At 45.0% G+C, this 17817-nt stretch overlaps 1 protein-coding gene across 3 annotated transcripts in view; it reads left to right on the plus strand.

Annotated features, from left to right (window-relative positions):
- RPTOR (regulatory associated protein of MTOR complex 1) overlaps nt 1-17817 on the plus strand; it is a 416763-nt gene that overhangs the window by 182694 nt on the left and 216252 nt on the right. For 2 of the 3 annotated variants that reach the window (XM_025362539.1, XM_025362540.1), the window contains exon 5: nt 2671-2817. In XM_025362539.1, the coding sequence (XP_025218324.1) occupies nt 2671-2817 (147 nt within the window). Of the gene's footprint in view, nt 1-2670; nt 2818-16820; nt 16961-17817 lie in introns of those variants that run through there. The other variant, XM_025362541.1, reaches the window with a different exon arrangement.

Below are 17817 nucleotides of genomic sequence, written 5' to 3' on the forward strand. Positions count from 1 at the left end.
GTGTGTGATCTCATATAGCAATACCAAATGGTGGGTTAGAGTTTCCAGCATCACTTATTGAATTGTTAATTCCTTCTTTGCAGATTTAAAATACTGTCCTCGTTAGAGTTACATGTGTGTCTCTGTTTCGGGGCTCTCTCTTTTCTGTTGATTTGTTTGTCTCCCTCACTAATACCATCCTGTAATTACTATAGATTTATAGTATCTTTAATATCTGGCAGTGTGAGTCCCTATTCATTATTCTTTATTAATTTTTTTTTTACTCTTGTGCTTTTTTTTTTCTTCTGTACTCTATAATCATCTTGTGAAATTCCATTAATGGAAAAAACCCAGCAGATATTTTGATTAGGCTTGCACTGACTGTTTGGATTCATTAGGCAAGAACTGATATCTCTCAAATCCTTCAGTGGGTTTATTTACAGAGAGCATTTCCAGGTGTTCTGTTATAGTGCAGTGATTATAAGCAGTCCACCAAACGCAGACAGTTTAACAACATTTTCGGTAGAGTGGGGTCCTGCCCGTGATGCACGTCTCCACACACCCCGCACACACCTGGGCTGTTGGTATCCTGCCTCATCACGTCTGAGATATGACTTACGTCTGAGATGTAGCTTATGTCTGAAATGTAACTTCCGTCTGCTTCTTTGCTGTGCACGGACAAAGCTTCTGCAGGCTGCCTCCGTGCCGTACTTCCCCAGGCTTTGCTTGATCTTCTGGCCTTCTGTCCCTTTCCTCTTCAGTTATAAACAATCCAGGCAGTGCCAGCGGCAGGATGTGTGGCTTAGCTGCTAAGAAACAAGCTCACTTTTGGTGGGAGTTTGATTTTTGCCGATTTCTGCGAATTTGATTTCTGCCACAGCTTCACTACTCACACTCTTGATGTCCAAGGAAAGGTAAATAATGAATGTGTTCTGTGGAGAATTCCTTAAAAGTGTTAGCTTTGTGTGCGGATTGTAAGTGTTTCTCAGGTGAGATGAGAACATTCTTCTCTGCATTTACAGAATCACTAGTGTCTGTTCAAGGGCTGAACAGTACAGTGTGTTCGGAAAAATGTTTCACTTAGCGGATTAGTGTTAGTAGGTTATTGTTCTGCGATTGAAATACATTTATACAACCAAACCCACTTATACCCCTTAAGTATGATCTTTCAAAAGTCATCTCAATGACAAAGTGCTTATGGGCCTCTCTGAAATTAAAGGGACAGTGGCATGCAAATTGGAGGACCCGACCAACTCTTCAGAGCTACCCTCCCTTGTAAATGAGGTGTGTGTTGTGTTATATAAACACAGAGATGAGAAAGAGTAAAAGGACAAATGGAGACATGGAGTGATGAGCACATGTGTGAGGCAGCTGTGGATATATGGAGGGAGGCCCTGCAGTGGGAACTGAGACAGCTGTGAGACCTATGGAGGGAGGTCCCATGGTGGGAACTGAGACAGCTGTGGATCCATGGANTGAGACCTATGGAGGGAGGTCCCATGGTGGGAACTGAGACAGCTGTGGATCCATGGAGGGAGGCCTTGTGGTGGAAACTGAGGCAGCTGTGGATCCATGGAGGGAGGCCCCACAGTGGGAGCTCAGACAGCTGTGGATATATGGAGGGAGGCCCTGCGGTGGGAACTGAGACAGCTGTGAGACCCATGGAGGGAGGTCCCATGGTGGAAACTGAGGCAGCTGTGGATCCATGGAGGGAGGCCCTGCGGTGGGAACTGAGCTGTGAGATCCATGGAGGGAGGCCCTGCAGTGGGAACTCAGACAGCTGTGAGATCCATGGAGGGAGACCCCGCAGTGGGAACTGAGACAGCTGTGAATCCGTGGAGGGAGGTCCCGAGGTGGGAACTGAGACAACTGTGGGTCCATGGAGGGAGGCCCCATGGTGGGAACTGAGGCAGCTGTGGGTCCATGGAGGGAGGTCCCGTGGTGGGAACTGAGGCAGCTGTGGAGTCCATGGAGGGAGGTCCCACGGTGGGAACTGGGACAGCTGTGGGGTCCATGGAGGGAGGTCCCACGGTGGGAACTGGGCTGTGGGGTCCATGCAGGGAGGCCCCGCAGTAGCAACTGAGACAAGTTTAAGGAGTTGACTAGCAGCTGAACCCAGTGGCAGCTGCGGAGGAGCTTGGGGCTCGGGATGATGACTTCGGCAGCCACCTGGTGCGGGCACTACTGGAGTAAAGCAGCATCTGAGGAGATGTGGAGAAGTTCAGTTTGATGGTTTTGGTTTTGGTTTTTGTTTTTGGAGACTGAGTCTCGCTCTGTCGCCCAGGCTGGAGTACAATGGTGCAATCTTGGCTCACTGTAACCTCCGCCTCCCGGGTTCAAGTGATTCTCCTGCCTCAGCCTCCCAAGTTGCTGGGTTTACAGGCGCCCTTCACCATGTCTGGCTAATTTTGTATTTTTCATAGAGAGTGGGTTTCACCATGTTGGTCGGGCTGGTCTCGAACTCCTGACCTCAGGTGATCCGCCCTCCTCAGCCTCCCAAAGTGCTGGGATTACAGGTGTGAGCCACTGCACCTGGCCGGTTTGCTGTTTTTATCGTTTTGTATAAAGGCTAACTCAGCGTCTCTCCAGCAACCAGGCTCAATGTGTGTGCCTTTTGTGACGTGCAGTACTCACCAGCAGCCCATATTCCTGAGATGCACATGTAATGAGCGCACTTTGTGTGTTTTCTAGAACTACACGCAGTACATCCCTCTGTCCATATATGACCTGCAGACATGGATGGGCAGCCCGTCGATCTTCGTCTATGACTGCTCCAACGCTGGCTTGATCGTCAAGTCCTTCAAGCAGTTCGCACTACAGCGGGAGCAGGAGCTGGAGGTGAGCGCTCTGGTGCTCGGAGAGCAGTGCTGGGTTTGCTTTTGTTTTCCCTGGGGGTGGGGTTTGGGTGGGGAGGTTGGGAGGTGTTGGACATTCTCTGAATGGAGCAGGGCTCAGAATGCCAAGGGCAGGATGGCATATTCAATACCGGGAGCTAGGGAGGCACTCAGCATACTTTTATTTTTGAAACATGTTCTGTTACAGCCCAGGCTGGAGTGCGGTGGTACCATCTCCGGGCACTGCAGCATCTGTCACCTGAGCCCAAGCAATCTTCCCTTCTCAGTCTTCTGAGAGGTTGAGACTACAGGTGCACACGCCATGCCGCCATGCCTAGCTAATTTTTGTAGTTTTTGTAGAGGTGGGGTTTCGCCATGTTTCTCAGGCTGGTTTCAAACTCCTGAGCTCAAGCAATGCATGTGCCTCAGCCTGCAAAGTTCTGGGATTACAGGCTTGAGCCACTGTGCCCAGCCCAGTACAAACTTACAGGCTTATTTTTACATCTCATTTTACTCAATGTCGTTTTTAATCCAAACATCAATTGATAACATTAATAGGGTTGATTTGTGCCCCAACAGTCTCTGCCTCCAAGATAAATGTGAAAATAAAGCAGACACATTTATTTTAGGAGACATGGACCCACAGCTTCAGTTCCACGGTCTTCACTTCCACCAGTGCCTTTGTTACTGCCCCAGTTTCTTTTTCTGTTGTGTTAAAAAAAAAAAAATCCGCGACAACCACTAAGCTAAAATGATAGAAAACAAACGAAAACAGCTGCCATTGGTAGCTCCCACTTCAAAAAGCGGAGAGCCTCTGCACCGCTGTGATAATGAAGAGACATTTTGCTTAGTTGTTTTAATTAATATTTGATGTTTGAATTAAACAGTGAATTCTGAGGACAAATTGAAGAGGCAGTTTCAATTAAGAGGCCTCCATCTTGTGGCCTGCACAAGAGTGTCAGAATGAAACATTTTGCAGCCTCAAGGGGGTCATGAGTTCTGACTGGTTGCAGTATAAGAAATTCTCAATTTAGGAGCAAAAATGGTCTTGAGTATGTTTCCTCAAGCCTTTTTGAGTATATTCCATTTTAATGTATTATGTTTTCACATTTCATCAGAGGAAAGTGCTGAAACAATCGGCAACAAAATTTGAAATTCTGTTTGGTAGACTTTCATGTTCATGTGTGTAGAGTTGAATATTTTATATTTGTTAAGTCTTTATGTGAGACACTGCAAAAGAGTGATAAGTATAATGTGCTTTGTGCATGAAAAAGGGTCCACATGCAACATGTTTGTTTGTTTTCTGTGATGAGGGAAAGAAAGATCAAGGTTTGTATGATCAAATTTTTTCCCTTGCTTTTAGGCATTTCATCTTGGTTTACCCAGGGGATAGGTTATCTAATAAGCATTAAGGAACTCAAAGCATTGAGGGGTAATTTATTTTTCCTTGCATCAAGTAATAAATATTGCAAAAAAAAAAAAGAGGCAGATTTTTACATTTATAATATGTAAATAAAAATGCCACAGAATCCTTCCTGAGTTCATCAGATTTATGGGCTGTAGAGTGGCTAAGGGAAAGACCAATCCATCAGCCTTAGTTAATTAAAACATGTTAAATAGAGACCCACTCCCCTTTCAGCGGAAGACCAGCACCTCCAGCTCATGCATAGTATCAAATGTTTGCATCCCAGCGCTCTGAGCATGTGCTCCGGCAGTACCGTGTGTGCTCGCTGTATGTTGCCAGGGATTAATCAGCCTAAGACACTGTTCATTTCATCAAGTGTAACAGAAAAGATTCCCATGCATCTTTTTTTAGGGAAAAAAAAATGTTTAATTGACTCATTCCACACGAAAGAGATCAGATGAAAAATATGTTAACTGAGTTGGCAAATAGATGGCAAGGCAATGCGATACCGTATGTCTTTAATTAGCTCTGATTTTTATCTTCGTTCTTTAATTACAATGTAGGTCAGTCTTGTGTGTTTCTATTAGACTTACTGTTATTGGTTATTGTTCACTTGGTCTCTTACATAAACAGTGGAAATTAAAATGGTAAAATTAGCTCCTAACTAATATCTTAATGTTCATTTAGTCATTTTACTATCTGCTGGAGAAACAGCAGTCCTGTGCAGCCTGTTAGGGTTTTTCTTTTAAAATATTTTTTGCCTCTTTACAGCTGGTCAAATTCTTTGTAAATTTACAATATGTTTTAATACTTTTATTGTATGACATGTGAGCTGAAAGAAATTGACAGGTGAATGATTTGTTCTAGTGTTAAAGAATTGATTAAATGTAATGCAAGAAAATGGTTATTTGAACCAGAAAGCCTCCAAATAATAAACATTAACACAAACATGAGTGACATAAATGTTAAGAGATGATGATCAGCTTTCATATTCTTAGTGGCACAGTGCTTGTCCTGGGACCAGGAGGTTTATTTATTGTGTGCTTCTCTCTCAGGAGTGCCGTAGGTAGAGTAGAAGACGACTTCATCAAAGCACAGATACAGTGTTGCACACACATCAGACCATCAGAGCCAGAAAACGGCATCTCCCCGTCACTCAGTAATCCTGCTTATATTTGTCATTGTGTCATATTTCTTTGTAATTTAAGAATTAAGGATAATATTCAAGTCTCTCCGCTTTCAGTCTTCTTTTATAAATATTTATTTTTACCAAATTAGTATATGCCATGGTTTGAAAAATAATACAGAAGGTTTATGATGAATAAAATAGTTCCCGGCCCCACACTTTCTCTGCTGAGAATCTGTGACCAAAGGCACCTCCTTTCCCTGTTTCCATTTCTGGTTCTTCCGAAGGGTGTCTCCTTCTCTGTAGATGACATGCTGAGACCACTGCTTCTTTATTATTATTATTATTATTATTATTATTATTATTATTATACTTTAAGTTCTAGGGTACATGTGCATAACGTGCAGGTTTGTTACATATGTATACTTGTGCCATGTTGCTGTGCTGCACCCATCAACTCGTCAGCACCCATCAACTCGTCATTTACATCAGGTATAACTCCCAGTGCAATCCCTCCCCCCTCCCCCCTCCCCATGATAGGCCCCAGTGTGTGAAGTTCCCCTTCCCGAGTCCAAGTGATCTCATTGTTCAGTTCCCACCTATGAGTGAGAACATGCGGTGTTTGGTTTTCTGTTCTTGTGATAGTTTGCTAAGAATGATGGTTTCCAGCTGCATCCATGTCCCTACAAAGGACACAAACTCATCCTTTTTTATGGCTGCATAGTATTCCATGGTGTATATGTGCCACATTTTCTTAATCCAGTCTGTCACTGATGGACATTTGGGTTGATTCCAAGTCTTTGCTATTGTGAATAGTGGCACAATAAACATACGTGTGCATGTGTCTTTATAGCAGCATGATTTATAATCCTTTGGGTATATACCCAGTAATGGGATGGCTGGGTCATATGGTACATCTAGTTCTAGATCCTTGAGGAATCGCCATACAGTTTTCCATAATGGTTGAACTAGTTTACAATCCCACCAACAGTGTAAAAGTGTTCCTATTTCTCCACATCCTCTCCAGCACCTGTTGTTTCCTGACTTTTTAATGATCGCCATTCTAACTGGTGTGAAGAGAAGACATTCATACAGCCAACAGACACATGAAAAAATGCTCATCATCACTGGCCATCAGAGAAATGCAAATCAAAACCACCATGAGAGACCACTGCTTCTTGATTTGTCGATTTGAGGTTATCTGTGGGCTTTCTCTTAGGGTACAAACCAAGAACAGAGCTGCCATTAAGTCCTGTTTAAAGAATGGAGAAACGATGTGGAAGCCTGTTAGCAAAGAAGTCGATTCCATGTAGATTACATGCTGGTTTAAATTCCTATGTGTTATTTGTATTCAATAGTGAATTCTAAAGAAAATTCTAGATTGAAGAGGCTGCGTCACTCACGACACCTTCTTGCTTTCCCTCTTTTTCCCTCTGTTGGGTGTCTCTATACTTTGTAACCTTTGCGGTTTTAAGTAATATCCTTATGCTTATATTTCTGGTTTTATCAGTAATGGGTCATTTATTCCATTTTCAAGGCTCTTAGCTTCCTTGTACTTTCTTCTCCCTTTTTTTTTTTTTTTACAGCTTCTGTTATCTGCACTTTTTGCGACTGTCTGTCCTTCTCTGACCACGATTAACACCTCTGTGCTTGAGTGGAGATTGATTCTATAGGAAGACAAGCATTAAACCTTGTTACCTGATTATGGCCACGTAAATACTGCTCACTTAGTGGCTAAATAGAGTAGAGTACTGTGATTTCCATTTTTATAACTGTTTTTGTTTGTTTGCTTGCTTTTCCTGGACATTTCCTATTTTCTTCTTGAATTATCTACCGTTACCACTTCCACCACTGATAGATCCGTAAGGAGAGCGGCAGAGCACAGAAGGCTCCCTCTCCCCTCGTGTCTTCCAAGCTCTCCTGCCTCGCTCAGCCGATGGTGCCTGTGGCCTCCTCCCCAGCGTCAGCTGGCTCCCCTTTGTAACTCTCCGGGATCCATCCCTGTGTCTAGATCCCACTACTTCCCCTCTCGATCTTCTCCGTTGTTCTCCTAGAGGAAATCCTCAAGCACCACCCTAAGAAAGGATGTTTGGCAGTCTGAGACCGTCCGTATTTGAAGCAGTGGAAGTAATGAAAAATCTCATTACTGGGTTTTAGACAAATAGCAGTTTGTCTTTTTCACTAATAAGGTCTCTGAGGCAAATGATTGACTTTTCAGCAGTGCCCCTGGAGACCAGGCATCCTTGGCCGGCTGGCTTTATCCTCGTGGTTGCGATATGCCCACCACATCTGCAGGTGTTCCATCTGCTTGGGAGGCAGGAGAAAGTGGGGAAGGGGCAGTGCTGGCCACAGCTGTCTCTTTTATAAGGAAAGAACAGCCCGCCCTCTGTGTCTGTGGCTTCCACATCCTTGGAGTCAACTAACTGTGGCTCCAAGACATTCAGAAAAAAAAATTGCACTGTACCGAACATGTACACTTCTTCTCACCATTATTCCCTAAACAGTACAGTATAACAACTGTGTTTACAGCATTCACATTGTAGTAGATGTTATAAGTAATCTAGAGATGATTTGAAGTACACCAAAGTCTGTGTGTAGGTTACATGCAAGCACCACACCATTTTTTATCTGTGCGTTGGCAGATTTTGGCATCTGTGGGGGTCTAGGAACCAATACCCTGGGGATATTGAGGGATGACTGCAACAAGCCGACTTCGGTTTAGACGAAGTTGGCCAGAGCCAGGTCACGCAGCACCCCAGCTGTGGTTGAGGGGTGGCTAAAGGGAGTGGACTTGGGGGTGTCTGTGAGATGATCCACTGAGGACCATCAGCCACATTGCCTGGGTAATGTCATCATTCTAACTACATCCATTATCCATAGTGTAGATATGGAATGTGAGGCAATTTTCAGTCTTCCAATGGTAGCATTATTACTACTTGCAGTGGATGAGTAGATGTTCTTGATAAGTCTGCCACCTCCATCCAGATAAACGCCATAAGGGGAATATTTATAGTCATCGTACACAGTATACGTATTGACTGAGTTAGAGAGAAAAAAGAGAATTCAAATGTTTTTGTAACAACTTTTATCTTGGATACTAAATCCTTAGCCTATAAACTAGAAAGGAAGGTGAAGTCTTAAAGACACAGATGCTCTTGGAAACAGAGCCCATGAAGTCTTGTCCATCAGTTTCTTCTAGTGGATATTTCTCAAGGGCAGTCAGAACTCACCATCACTGAAGACGGCAGTCAAGCCCGGAGTGAAATCTAAGTGAGTTTCTCTTCTTTTTAATGGGAGGCCAGTAGCGAATTCGGTTGGTGGTAAAGACAATAATGCCTTTCTTCTGCTGGGACAGCACAGGCTTGACTGCTCCAGTAAGTCTTGTTCTGCATGTAGCCATCTTTATTTGCTTTGGGGCTGGAGCATAGGCAAGTTCTTAGTGGGAGCCATGAAAATAGCCTGAGAATGACTTCTGGAGAACAGGTTGCTGTTCTGTCAGAAGAGTCTTGTATGAAAGTTCAGCCCTGGCCGGTGCGGTGGCTCATGCCTGTGTAATCCCAGCACTTTGGAAGGCCGAGGTGGGCAGATGGCTTAAGTCCAGGAGTTCAAGACCAGCCTGGGCAGCATAGCAAAACCCCATCTCTACAAAAAATACAAAAGTTAGCCAGCTGTAGTGACGTGCACGTGTCATCCCAGCTACTCTGGAGACCAAGGTGGAAGGGTCGCTTGAGCTCAGAGTTGGAGGCTGCAGGGAGCCGTGATTGTGCCATTGCACTTCAGCCCGGGCAATAGCGTGAGACCCCCATCTCTTTTTTTAAAAAATAAAAAAAGTTCAGCTCGTGGATCACGGGCACAATTCACTTCTCCACTCTTCCCCCATACTCTACAAGGCTTTTCTCAGGATGCTTCCGAGTAAATCATGTTTGTGTGGTGTCTCTAAACACGATTGTGTGGTCCAGTCCAGCCACCTCTAGCAGTACACTCCCAAAGCACAGAAACCTGTCAAACGGTCACTCACTGCCACGGCGAGAAGCTTGCTTGGGTCCGCAGCATCCCTGAAGCTGCAGTGACTTAACTGCTGCCCCCCCACCAATGTGAAAACCGATAGATGATACATTGGCTTCCTGCATTGATCCCCGTAACTAAATTTTATGTCAAATAAATATTGTAATTCTGTCAAAAATGACTAACGTCTAGAATCTTCAAGTTTCCTCAAAAATATTAAATGCGTGTCTCACAGAACTAAGGTACTCATGTTCTGAAATCTTTGTCATTCCTTTGCTACTCCTGTAGATGGGCACACTGCATGCCTGGCATGGAATTCTGCAGCAAAAGGCAATTCTCAGGCTGAAGGTTGTGATTGTAGTGATTGCTGAATACCATCAGTTAGTTCTTTGGGTACCTCTCAACAGGTGTGTTTCTTGATCACCGTTTCCTAAATTGGAATTTGTGTGTGTGAGTTTGCAAATCTTCTCCACGGACTTGCCGTTGTCATGGCATCTGTGATTCAGAGGAGGGATCTGCAGTGCCAATTCCACGGGAGCTCAGGCTCGCCTGTGTTTCTCTTTCCAACAGTGATTTTGATAAGTGCTTCCCCTGTAATCTCATAGTTGGTCGTTTGTAGGCAATAGGGACACGAGCTGTCGTCTGTTATGTCACAACTGTATTAAGTGTCAAGTGATACTAATTTTTAGGTTTTAAAAAGATGCTTTCCTCTTTTCTAAGTTATCTCTGTTTCCTCCAGCATAATTTTTTTTCCTTTGGTTAATTTTGATTATTCTCTCTCATACTAGAGGTGTGTGATGATTTTATTGTTTCTCATATTTAAGAATGAAGAGAAGCTGCCCATCACTGCGTGTCTGTGTCAGGAAGCGTTGGCCAGAGGGCTTTGCTCGATGGGAAGTAGGGGACGCTGTCTGCTGCGCTGGGGACTCACTGACGCCCCCACGCTGAGGTCTTTATTTCTCTGGGCTCTAAACGACCATACTAGCTGCCTTTAATTTTCCCCAGATACATCAGTAACTCTCTTTAGAGGAAAAAAACTCCACCACCACCCTGAGTGCTTTCTGGGGAGGGTGGTGGTGGAGGATCATTGCAGGACCCCTGGCTTCAGGCACGCAGGTGAGACGTTGGCTGTCCTGATGGCAGGTCTTCAGGTAACCCATGCCTTCCAGCCCACACCATTCCAGGCTTGGGCACAGGGGCCGCCTTCCCACTTCCCTTCTCTGCATGCATTCTCGACACTTTCAATTCTTCTTTTTAACAAAAGTTGGCCAAAGTCAGTTTACATACCTTATGGTTTATTTATAGTAAGCTGTAAGAACCCAGACTTGTGAAGGTTTTCAGAACATTAGAATATCTGCTCCCTGGTGTTAAGAGATGTGTAATGTAGTTGAAGCACATATATTCATTCTTTCTTTCTCTGTCTCTCTCTCTCTCTCTCTCTCTCACACACACACACACACACTCCATCACCATCACCACCACCACCACAACAACCGAAGAGAAGCATTTTTCATTTAGCAGAAATGCTGCCATTTCCACTGTCCATGGCAGAAGGGGAGTTCATCCAAAACATACAGTAGAAACCCCTTTAATTGGAATCCACAGAACGACCATCCCCAAAGCACCACTGGGAAGAATGAAGCCACTGTGAGAGGTTAAGAGGATAGTGGGGCAGGGCTGGCGCTTGGAGTGGACTGGCAAGCTGACTTGCCAATCAGAAAGGAAATAGGTCACAGGAAAAGTGGGGGGAAACACAGGCCCAGGGAAGATGAGGTCCACGCCTGCCAGTGGGTGCTGGGAGGGCAGCCCCGCAGGGAGCAGGCAGCAGGAGCTACCCAGCCTGGCCCTGTGTACCTGGCAGGCCTCGGGCTGTGGACACCCTCGCCTTTGGTTTGTATGACGTTTCACAGTTGGTGGGACATTTGTGCCGTTTCATCCATCTTCAGTCTGCACAGCTGACCTAAATGTGACCGCCAAAGCTTTTGCTGCTTCTCTGTGCCCATGCACCATCCCTTTCTGTGGTTTACATGGGGAGATAAAGGTCTTTTCTGTTGGCACCTTTCACAACTCCCAGTCCTAGAATTTGGAGGCTTCAGTAAAAAGAAAAGTGATTTCTCTGCATAAAAGATTTAAGAACCTTTACCGCTGATGATCTTAAATGAAATTCACAGACACAGCAAAGCGTATCATTAGCACAGACAACTTCCAGAGTGCAACTGAAGTTCTCCTTTCTTCACAAATGCTTTCCCGAGCCTGAAATCTTCCTCGGCTGACCTGATACAGCAATCTCCTACACAGCGGCCTTGACAATTAGGCGTTGTCTTGTAGCCTCTCTTCTATTGTTGTCAGCTTACTTTACATCTGTTACGTAAACCTGTCAGGAATGCCTCATGTTAAATTGATGCTCAGGAAGGATCTGTAGATTTGACTTGATAAATACATATTTGAATAAACTACCTTTAGTTGTCTTCTTTAGATGTATCTATGATGCATTAAATATATTTGATCTTTAATTGATTTGTATGAAATGTGACAAGAAACAAAGAAAACTTGATTAGCCTTAATTCATGGATACAATATGCTATTTGCACTTGTCACAAAACTGGGAGCTTTCCCCAAATTCTTAGAGTTTAACTTTTTTTTTTTTCCCCCTAATTTCATCTATTTAAAAGTATTATCTGAAATTGCTTGATATTCTGGATCACAGATGATGGCCAGCACTATGAGATGCAGAATGGGGCACTGTGATCCCAGCAGGATCCATCTGCCTGGCCCTGCTTGCTGTCGCAGGAACACTTCTGTACCCAACACTGAGGCCAAGGGGGCTCACCCTGCCCCGACACTGAGGCAGATGTCTCTCACAAGGGATCCTGGTGGCACAGGGCAGTGGAGTTTCTGGCTGAAGGTGGAGCCTCATGAGAGGAGAGGGGCAAATGGGAAGTCAGTGCTTTCACTGAACACTGAGGTCAGAAACACGGAAGAGGTGTTCATTCTCACCCATCCTCTCCAGCATCACACGATAAGCCTGTTTGCGCAGAAGGCAAGGGCAGGAAACAGGCGTAGAGATCAGAAAAGGAGAAGTTAGACCATCTTTTCTTGAAGATGAAGTGATCACCTGTGTTGAAATGTCAGCCGTAAATATCACCGTGGGATTTACAAAACACTCCATCCAACAGCAGCCAATACACACACTTTTCCAATGTCCGTGGAACATTCATCAAGTTCGGTCATAAAATAAACCTCAACAAGTTTTAAACAACACAGAATGTGTTCTTTAACCACAAGAGAATCAACTACATGTCAATAAACACAAGAGAAAAATCTATGAAAAAAATTAAACAATGTATTTCTAAATAATGGTTCAGAAACCTCAAGGGAAATTTTAAAAAAATACATAGAATTAGATGAAAATAGAATATACAACATATCTGTATTTATAGGATGCAGATAAAGCAGTATTGAAAGAGAAATTTATAGCACTAAAATGCTTATGTTAGAAAAGAGGAAAGATATCAAATTATTAATATAAATTCCTGCTTCAAGATATTGGAGTAAAATAACCGAAAACAGTCAGAAGAAAGGAAATGATAAAGAGCAGAAATCATTGAAATTGAAAACAGAAAAACAATGGAGAAATATCAAAAGCTGATTCTCAGAAAAAATCAATAAAATGGATACATTCCTAGCAATACTAACAAAATAGAAGAATCAAGAGGGAGATGGGAAAATCTCTACAGATCCTGCAGCCATTCAAAGAATAATGAACTTTACACTCTTAAATTCAGCAACTTAGAGGAAACGGACCAATTCCTCGAAAATCCCCAGCTACCAAAATTCAACCAATTGACTGTTCTGAGTATTATCTGTTCAGCATTAGATAATCTGAATAATCCTAGAATCATGAAAGAAATTGAATTTGTTGTTTGATTCTAATTGTCTGAAACATAAATCTCCAGGCATACATGATTTCACTGGAGACTGTTGCCAAACATTTAAAAAGAACAAGCACTTCCAGAAGATAGAAGGGTTGGGAACACATTTCAATTCATTTTATGTGGCTATTATCCTAATGCCAAAACCAGACACACCGTTCACAAAGAAAATAAAAAACAGCAAACCAATATCTGTCACAAACTTAGATGCCGAAATCCTCAAACACAATAATAGCAAATCAGTTCTAGCAATTTATAAAAGGAATTATATACTGTGACTTAGTGGGAAATTTTTTACAGCTGTAGAAGTCTAGCTTAGTGTTTAAAAATTAATTAATGTACTTCGTACCAACAGACTAAAGATGAAAAATCATATGATCCTATCAATTGATGCAGAAAACTCTTTCAACAAAACACAACACTTATTCATGAGAGAGAAAAAAAAAAACTTGTAGTAAACTAAGAGTAGAGAAGAACTTCAATTAGATTTTTAAAAAAAATCTGTAAAAACCTACAGTCATCCTTTTACTTACCAGTAAAAGATTGAATATTTCCCCCTTAAGATTGGAAGCAAGGCAAGGATATCCATTCTTATCACTGTTATTCAATAGAAGTACTGGAGGTTCTAGCCAGTGCAATAAGACAAGAAAAAGACATCACTGATTATCAGGGAAATGCAAATCAAAACTACAGTGAGGTGCTACCTCATGCCACTAGGGTGGCAGCAATAAAACAGATGGGTAATAACAAGTATTGGTGAGGATGTTGAGAGATTGGAATCCTTGCACACTGCTGGTGGGAATGTAAAATGGTACAGAAAATAGTCTGGCAAGGTTCTCAAGATGTGAAACTGAGGGTTAGCCCGTGACCCAGCAGGAGAGTGGCGTGCACTGTAGAATAGCGCTTGGCCCATGCTAGGCACTCAGCTGACCCCTGCTGGTTTGGCTAATGAGCAGTCTAACAAGACTCCTCCCTGGCAGTGTGGGGGCTCCGAGTGGAGGGTGGTGCTGGTGTGGGGGCTCCGAGTGGAGGGTGGTGCTGGTGTGGGGGCTCCGAGTGGAGGGTGGTGCTGGTGTGGGGGCTCCGAGTGGAGGGTGGTGCTGGTGTGGGGGCTCCGAGTGGAGGGTGGTGCTGGTGTGGGGGCTCCGAGTGGAGGGTGGTGCTGGTGTGGGGGCTCCGAGTGGAGGGTGGTGCTGGTGTGGGGGCTCCGAGTGGAGGGTGGTGCTGGTGTGGGGGCTCCGAGTGGAGGGTGGTGCTGGTGTGGGGGCTCCGAGTGGAGGGTGGTGCTGGTGTGGGGGCTCCGAGTGGAGGGTGGTGCTGGTGTGGGGGCTCCGAGTGGAGGGTGGTGCTGGTGTGGGGGCTCCGAGTGGAGGGTGGTGCTGGTGTGGGGGCTCCGAGTGGAGGGTGGTGCTGGTGTGGGGGCTCCGAGTGGAGGGTGGTGCTGGTGTGGGGGCCATCCAGGTGGAGGGTGGTGCTGGTGTGGGAGCCATCCAGGTGGAGGGCAGTGCAGGAGGCCGTGGCAGGCGGTGGCAGTGCTTGGACTAAGGTGGTAGATGTTGGCAAGGCAAATGTTTGCATCAGGGGTTCATTGTGAAGGACGAGTGATTTGCACAAGTGAAGGATGAAGGTTAGATGGGGGACGCAAGCAAAAGAAGTTAAAGGCAACGCCAGTGTTTTTGGCCTGGGTGGAATGGAGCGGCTGTCTCCTGAGCCAGGAGGACCATGAGGCTGGAGGTTGGATGGAGGTCTTGGGGTGTAGGACACAAGAGCTCTGCTCAGGCAGTGTGGGGTGTGAGGTCCCATCAGAGATGTTTGTTCAGCATCTCCTGTAAATTAGGAAGGGTGACAGGGCATACAGCAGCACACAAGTGGACAAACCCTGGCTGTACTTTCCTGAGAATGCATCAGAAGGTGGTCGATGTCATCCTGGAACAGACAATGACTGAAGCCACGGGGTGGTGACGAGCCCCCATGTGGTTCGTGTGGCTGGAGAGGAGAGGCCAGTCGAGGCCTGTGCTCGGTGGTGTGTGTAGAGTCTGGTAAATGGAGAGGCACTGACAGACCAGACCAGAGAAGTAGCCGGGGAGTTGGAGGGAAACCAGGACTCATGGCCTCAGGAAGTCAGGAAAAGCCTCAGGAAAGCCTTCTAGAAGTAGGGACCGTTCGCTGATTGCTGTGCTGCTGAGCGGCTCACACGATGAGGACTGAGGATGGACTGTTGCGTTTGTGGACACAGGGCCATAGCTGGACTTAACAAAAGCAGTTTCAGCACAGGGTGGTGGGCTCTCATGTGGTTCTAAACTATCCAAGTGAGGGTGGGCGATGCCGTGTGGAAGCTCCTGAGGGAGGTTTGTTTTCTTTACATGGACGTTATGAGAGCATGTGTTTGTGCTAATGGGAGTAACCTGGCAGAGAGGGAAAAGCTGATGTGTGGGAGGGAGAGAGAGCTCATGAGGGTGGCCCTTAAGTAGGTGTGAAGGGAACAGGATCCAGTACATGAGGGGAGGAGCTGGCTGGAGGAGGAGCGTGGACGGTGGTCATTTCGCAGAGGGATGGCAGCACATGTGCACAGAGGCCAGGTTTGGAGGAAGGGTGAAGACACACAGCACAATTGAATACAGGAGGAGCAGGTACACACACATACACACACGTATATAAGCACATGCACATACAGGCATGTACACATACACATGCATGTAGACAACATATGCACACATGTACACGTATACTCACATTTACATATATGTACACACAGACATACATGCATATAGACATGCATAGATGCCACACACGTGTACACATTGTACACACATATACACATACATGTCCACACATATACATGTACACACATGCACATACAGTTGTATACACAGAGACACACAGACACACACATATATACATGCATGCGCACACATATAGACATGCACACGTGCACAGACACATGCACACATACATGCGCATATACACACACACCTATATACACATATATACATGCACACCTATACATACATAAATATACACACATACATGCACACAGAAACATGGACATATACACACATGCACACATATATACACAGGTACATGCTCATACAGACAGACGTGCATCTACACATTCACCTATATACACACGGAGTCCTATATACTCACATACATACATACACATGTATATACATGTATACACCTAAACACATACACACACATGCACATACTGCTTTTGGTGCCATGCCGCAGCACATTCCTAGTGCTTCACATACGTTCCTTTCTAATTGGTGTTTGTTTTGGAAGGTGGAGTGAGTACGTGTGTCTGGATCCGGCCTTATTAGATTGTCCTTTGCGCGCTGGGAATAACACCCACTTTCTGCTCAGCTCTTCCTAGTTTCTCCAGCTTTCCCTCTCCTCCTTGTTAACAGAATTGGAACCCTTCCTGTCTTCCTGTCTCTCTCCTGAAATTAGCCAAGGCTCTTTCTCTTATGACTCAGTTCATTAGAGTTAAGTAAGCAGAAACACAGCAGCTGATGATGAACGAAATGTTTCCGGGGGTGAAGGCACCCATCTGGCAGGGGGCAGAGCCCTCTTGCAGGTTCTGCCATGCAGAGAAGAAGCCACAAGGACCGAGGGTGGCCAGAAGGAGATGTCTGACCTGAGCTGTAGAACATAAGAAGTTGGCAGCATAAGACAGGTAGGAAAGGCATGTCAGTGACAGAGGCAGGAGGAGAGGCCAGGACACGTGATCCACTTGTGTAAGGAGCTCCAGCAGTGTGCCCGGAGTGCCGGGCATTGCCAGGTCTGGAAGAGGTCATCAGTTTTTGGGAAAGGTGTCTGCGTGGGCTAGAAATCATGGAACAAATCATAAAGCCAGTAGTACTTTAAACCCAGATGCTGCTTTTATAACTCACTTTGCTACTTTGCCCTTGGCAGCAAGGGTTGGGGGCACAGCCCTGGCTATTAGCACAGCCCTGGTTACTAGCACAGCCCTGGCTACTAACACAGCCCTGGTTACCATCAGAGCCCTGGCTGCTAGCACAGTCCTGGTTACTAGCACAGTCCTGGCTACTAGCCACCTCTGCTAGAGACTACCCGAAGAATATGCCATGAGTTAGCTCTTTCTCCCCCTCCTGCCACTGGTCAGCTAAGCCTTCCTCCTGAAAATCTCTTGTTGACAGAGAGGGTGCAGAATTTCCAGTATCTCCTTTAGTCGACTATAAGAGATATTAGTGTAATTTCTAGTTGACCATCTTCACAGAGTTGTAGAATGATCACAGAGCATTTAGAAGCTGTTGAGTTGCTAATAGCTAAGTGACTTTGAAATAATGAATGCTTCATTTGGGGGAAACTCAGGGTAATTGTGACAAACTGTTGTTATGAAGGGGCTCTAGCTGGGCTTGGAAGGGCAGGCTTGAGGCTTCTCCACGTCCTTGGAAGTCTTCATCCACCAGAAGGAGCTCCTTCTGCTCTCAGCCTGGATGTGATAGTTGCCAGCAATAGGCACAACTTGGTTTTTAAATTAAAATCTAATATTTGATATACATAATTATA

This window comes from Theropithecus gelada, chromosome 16 (assembly GCF_003255815.1).
Source record: "Theropithecus gelada isolate Dixy chromosome 16, Tgel_1.0, whole genome shotgun sequence".
NCBI lineage: Eukaryota > Metazoa > Chordata > Mammalia > Primates > Cercopithecidae > Theropithecus > Theropithecus gelada.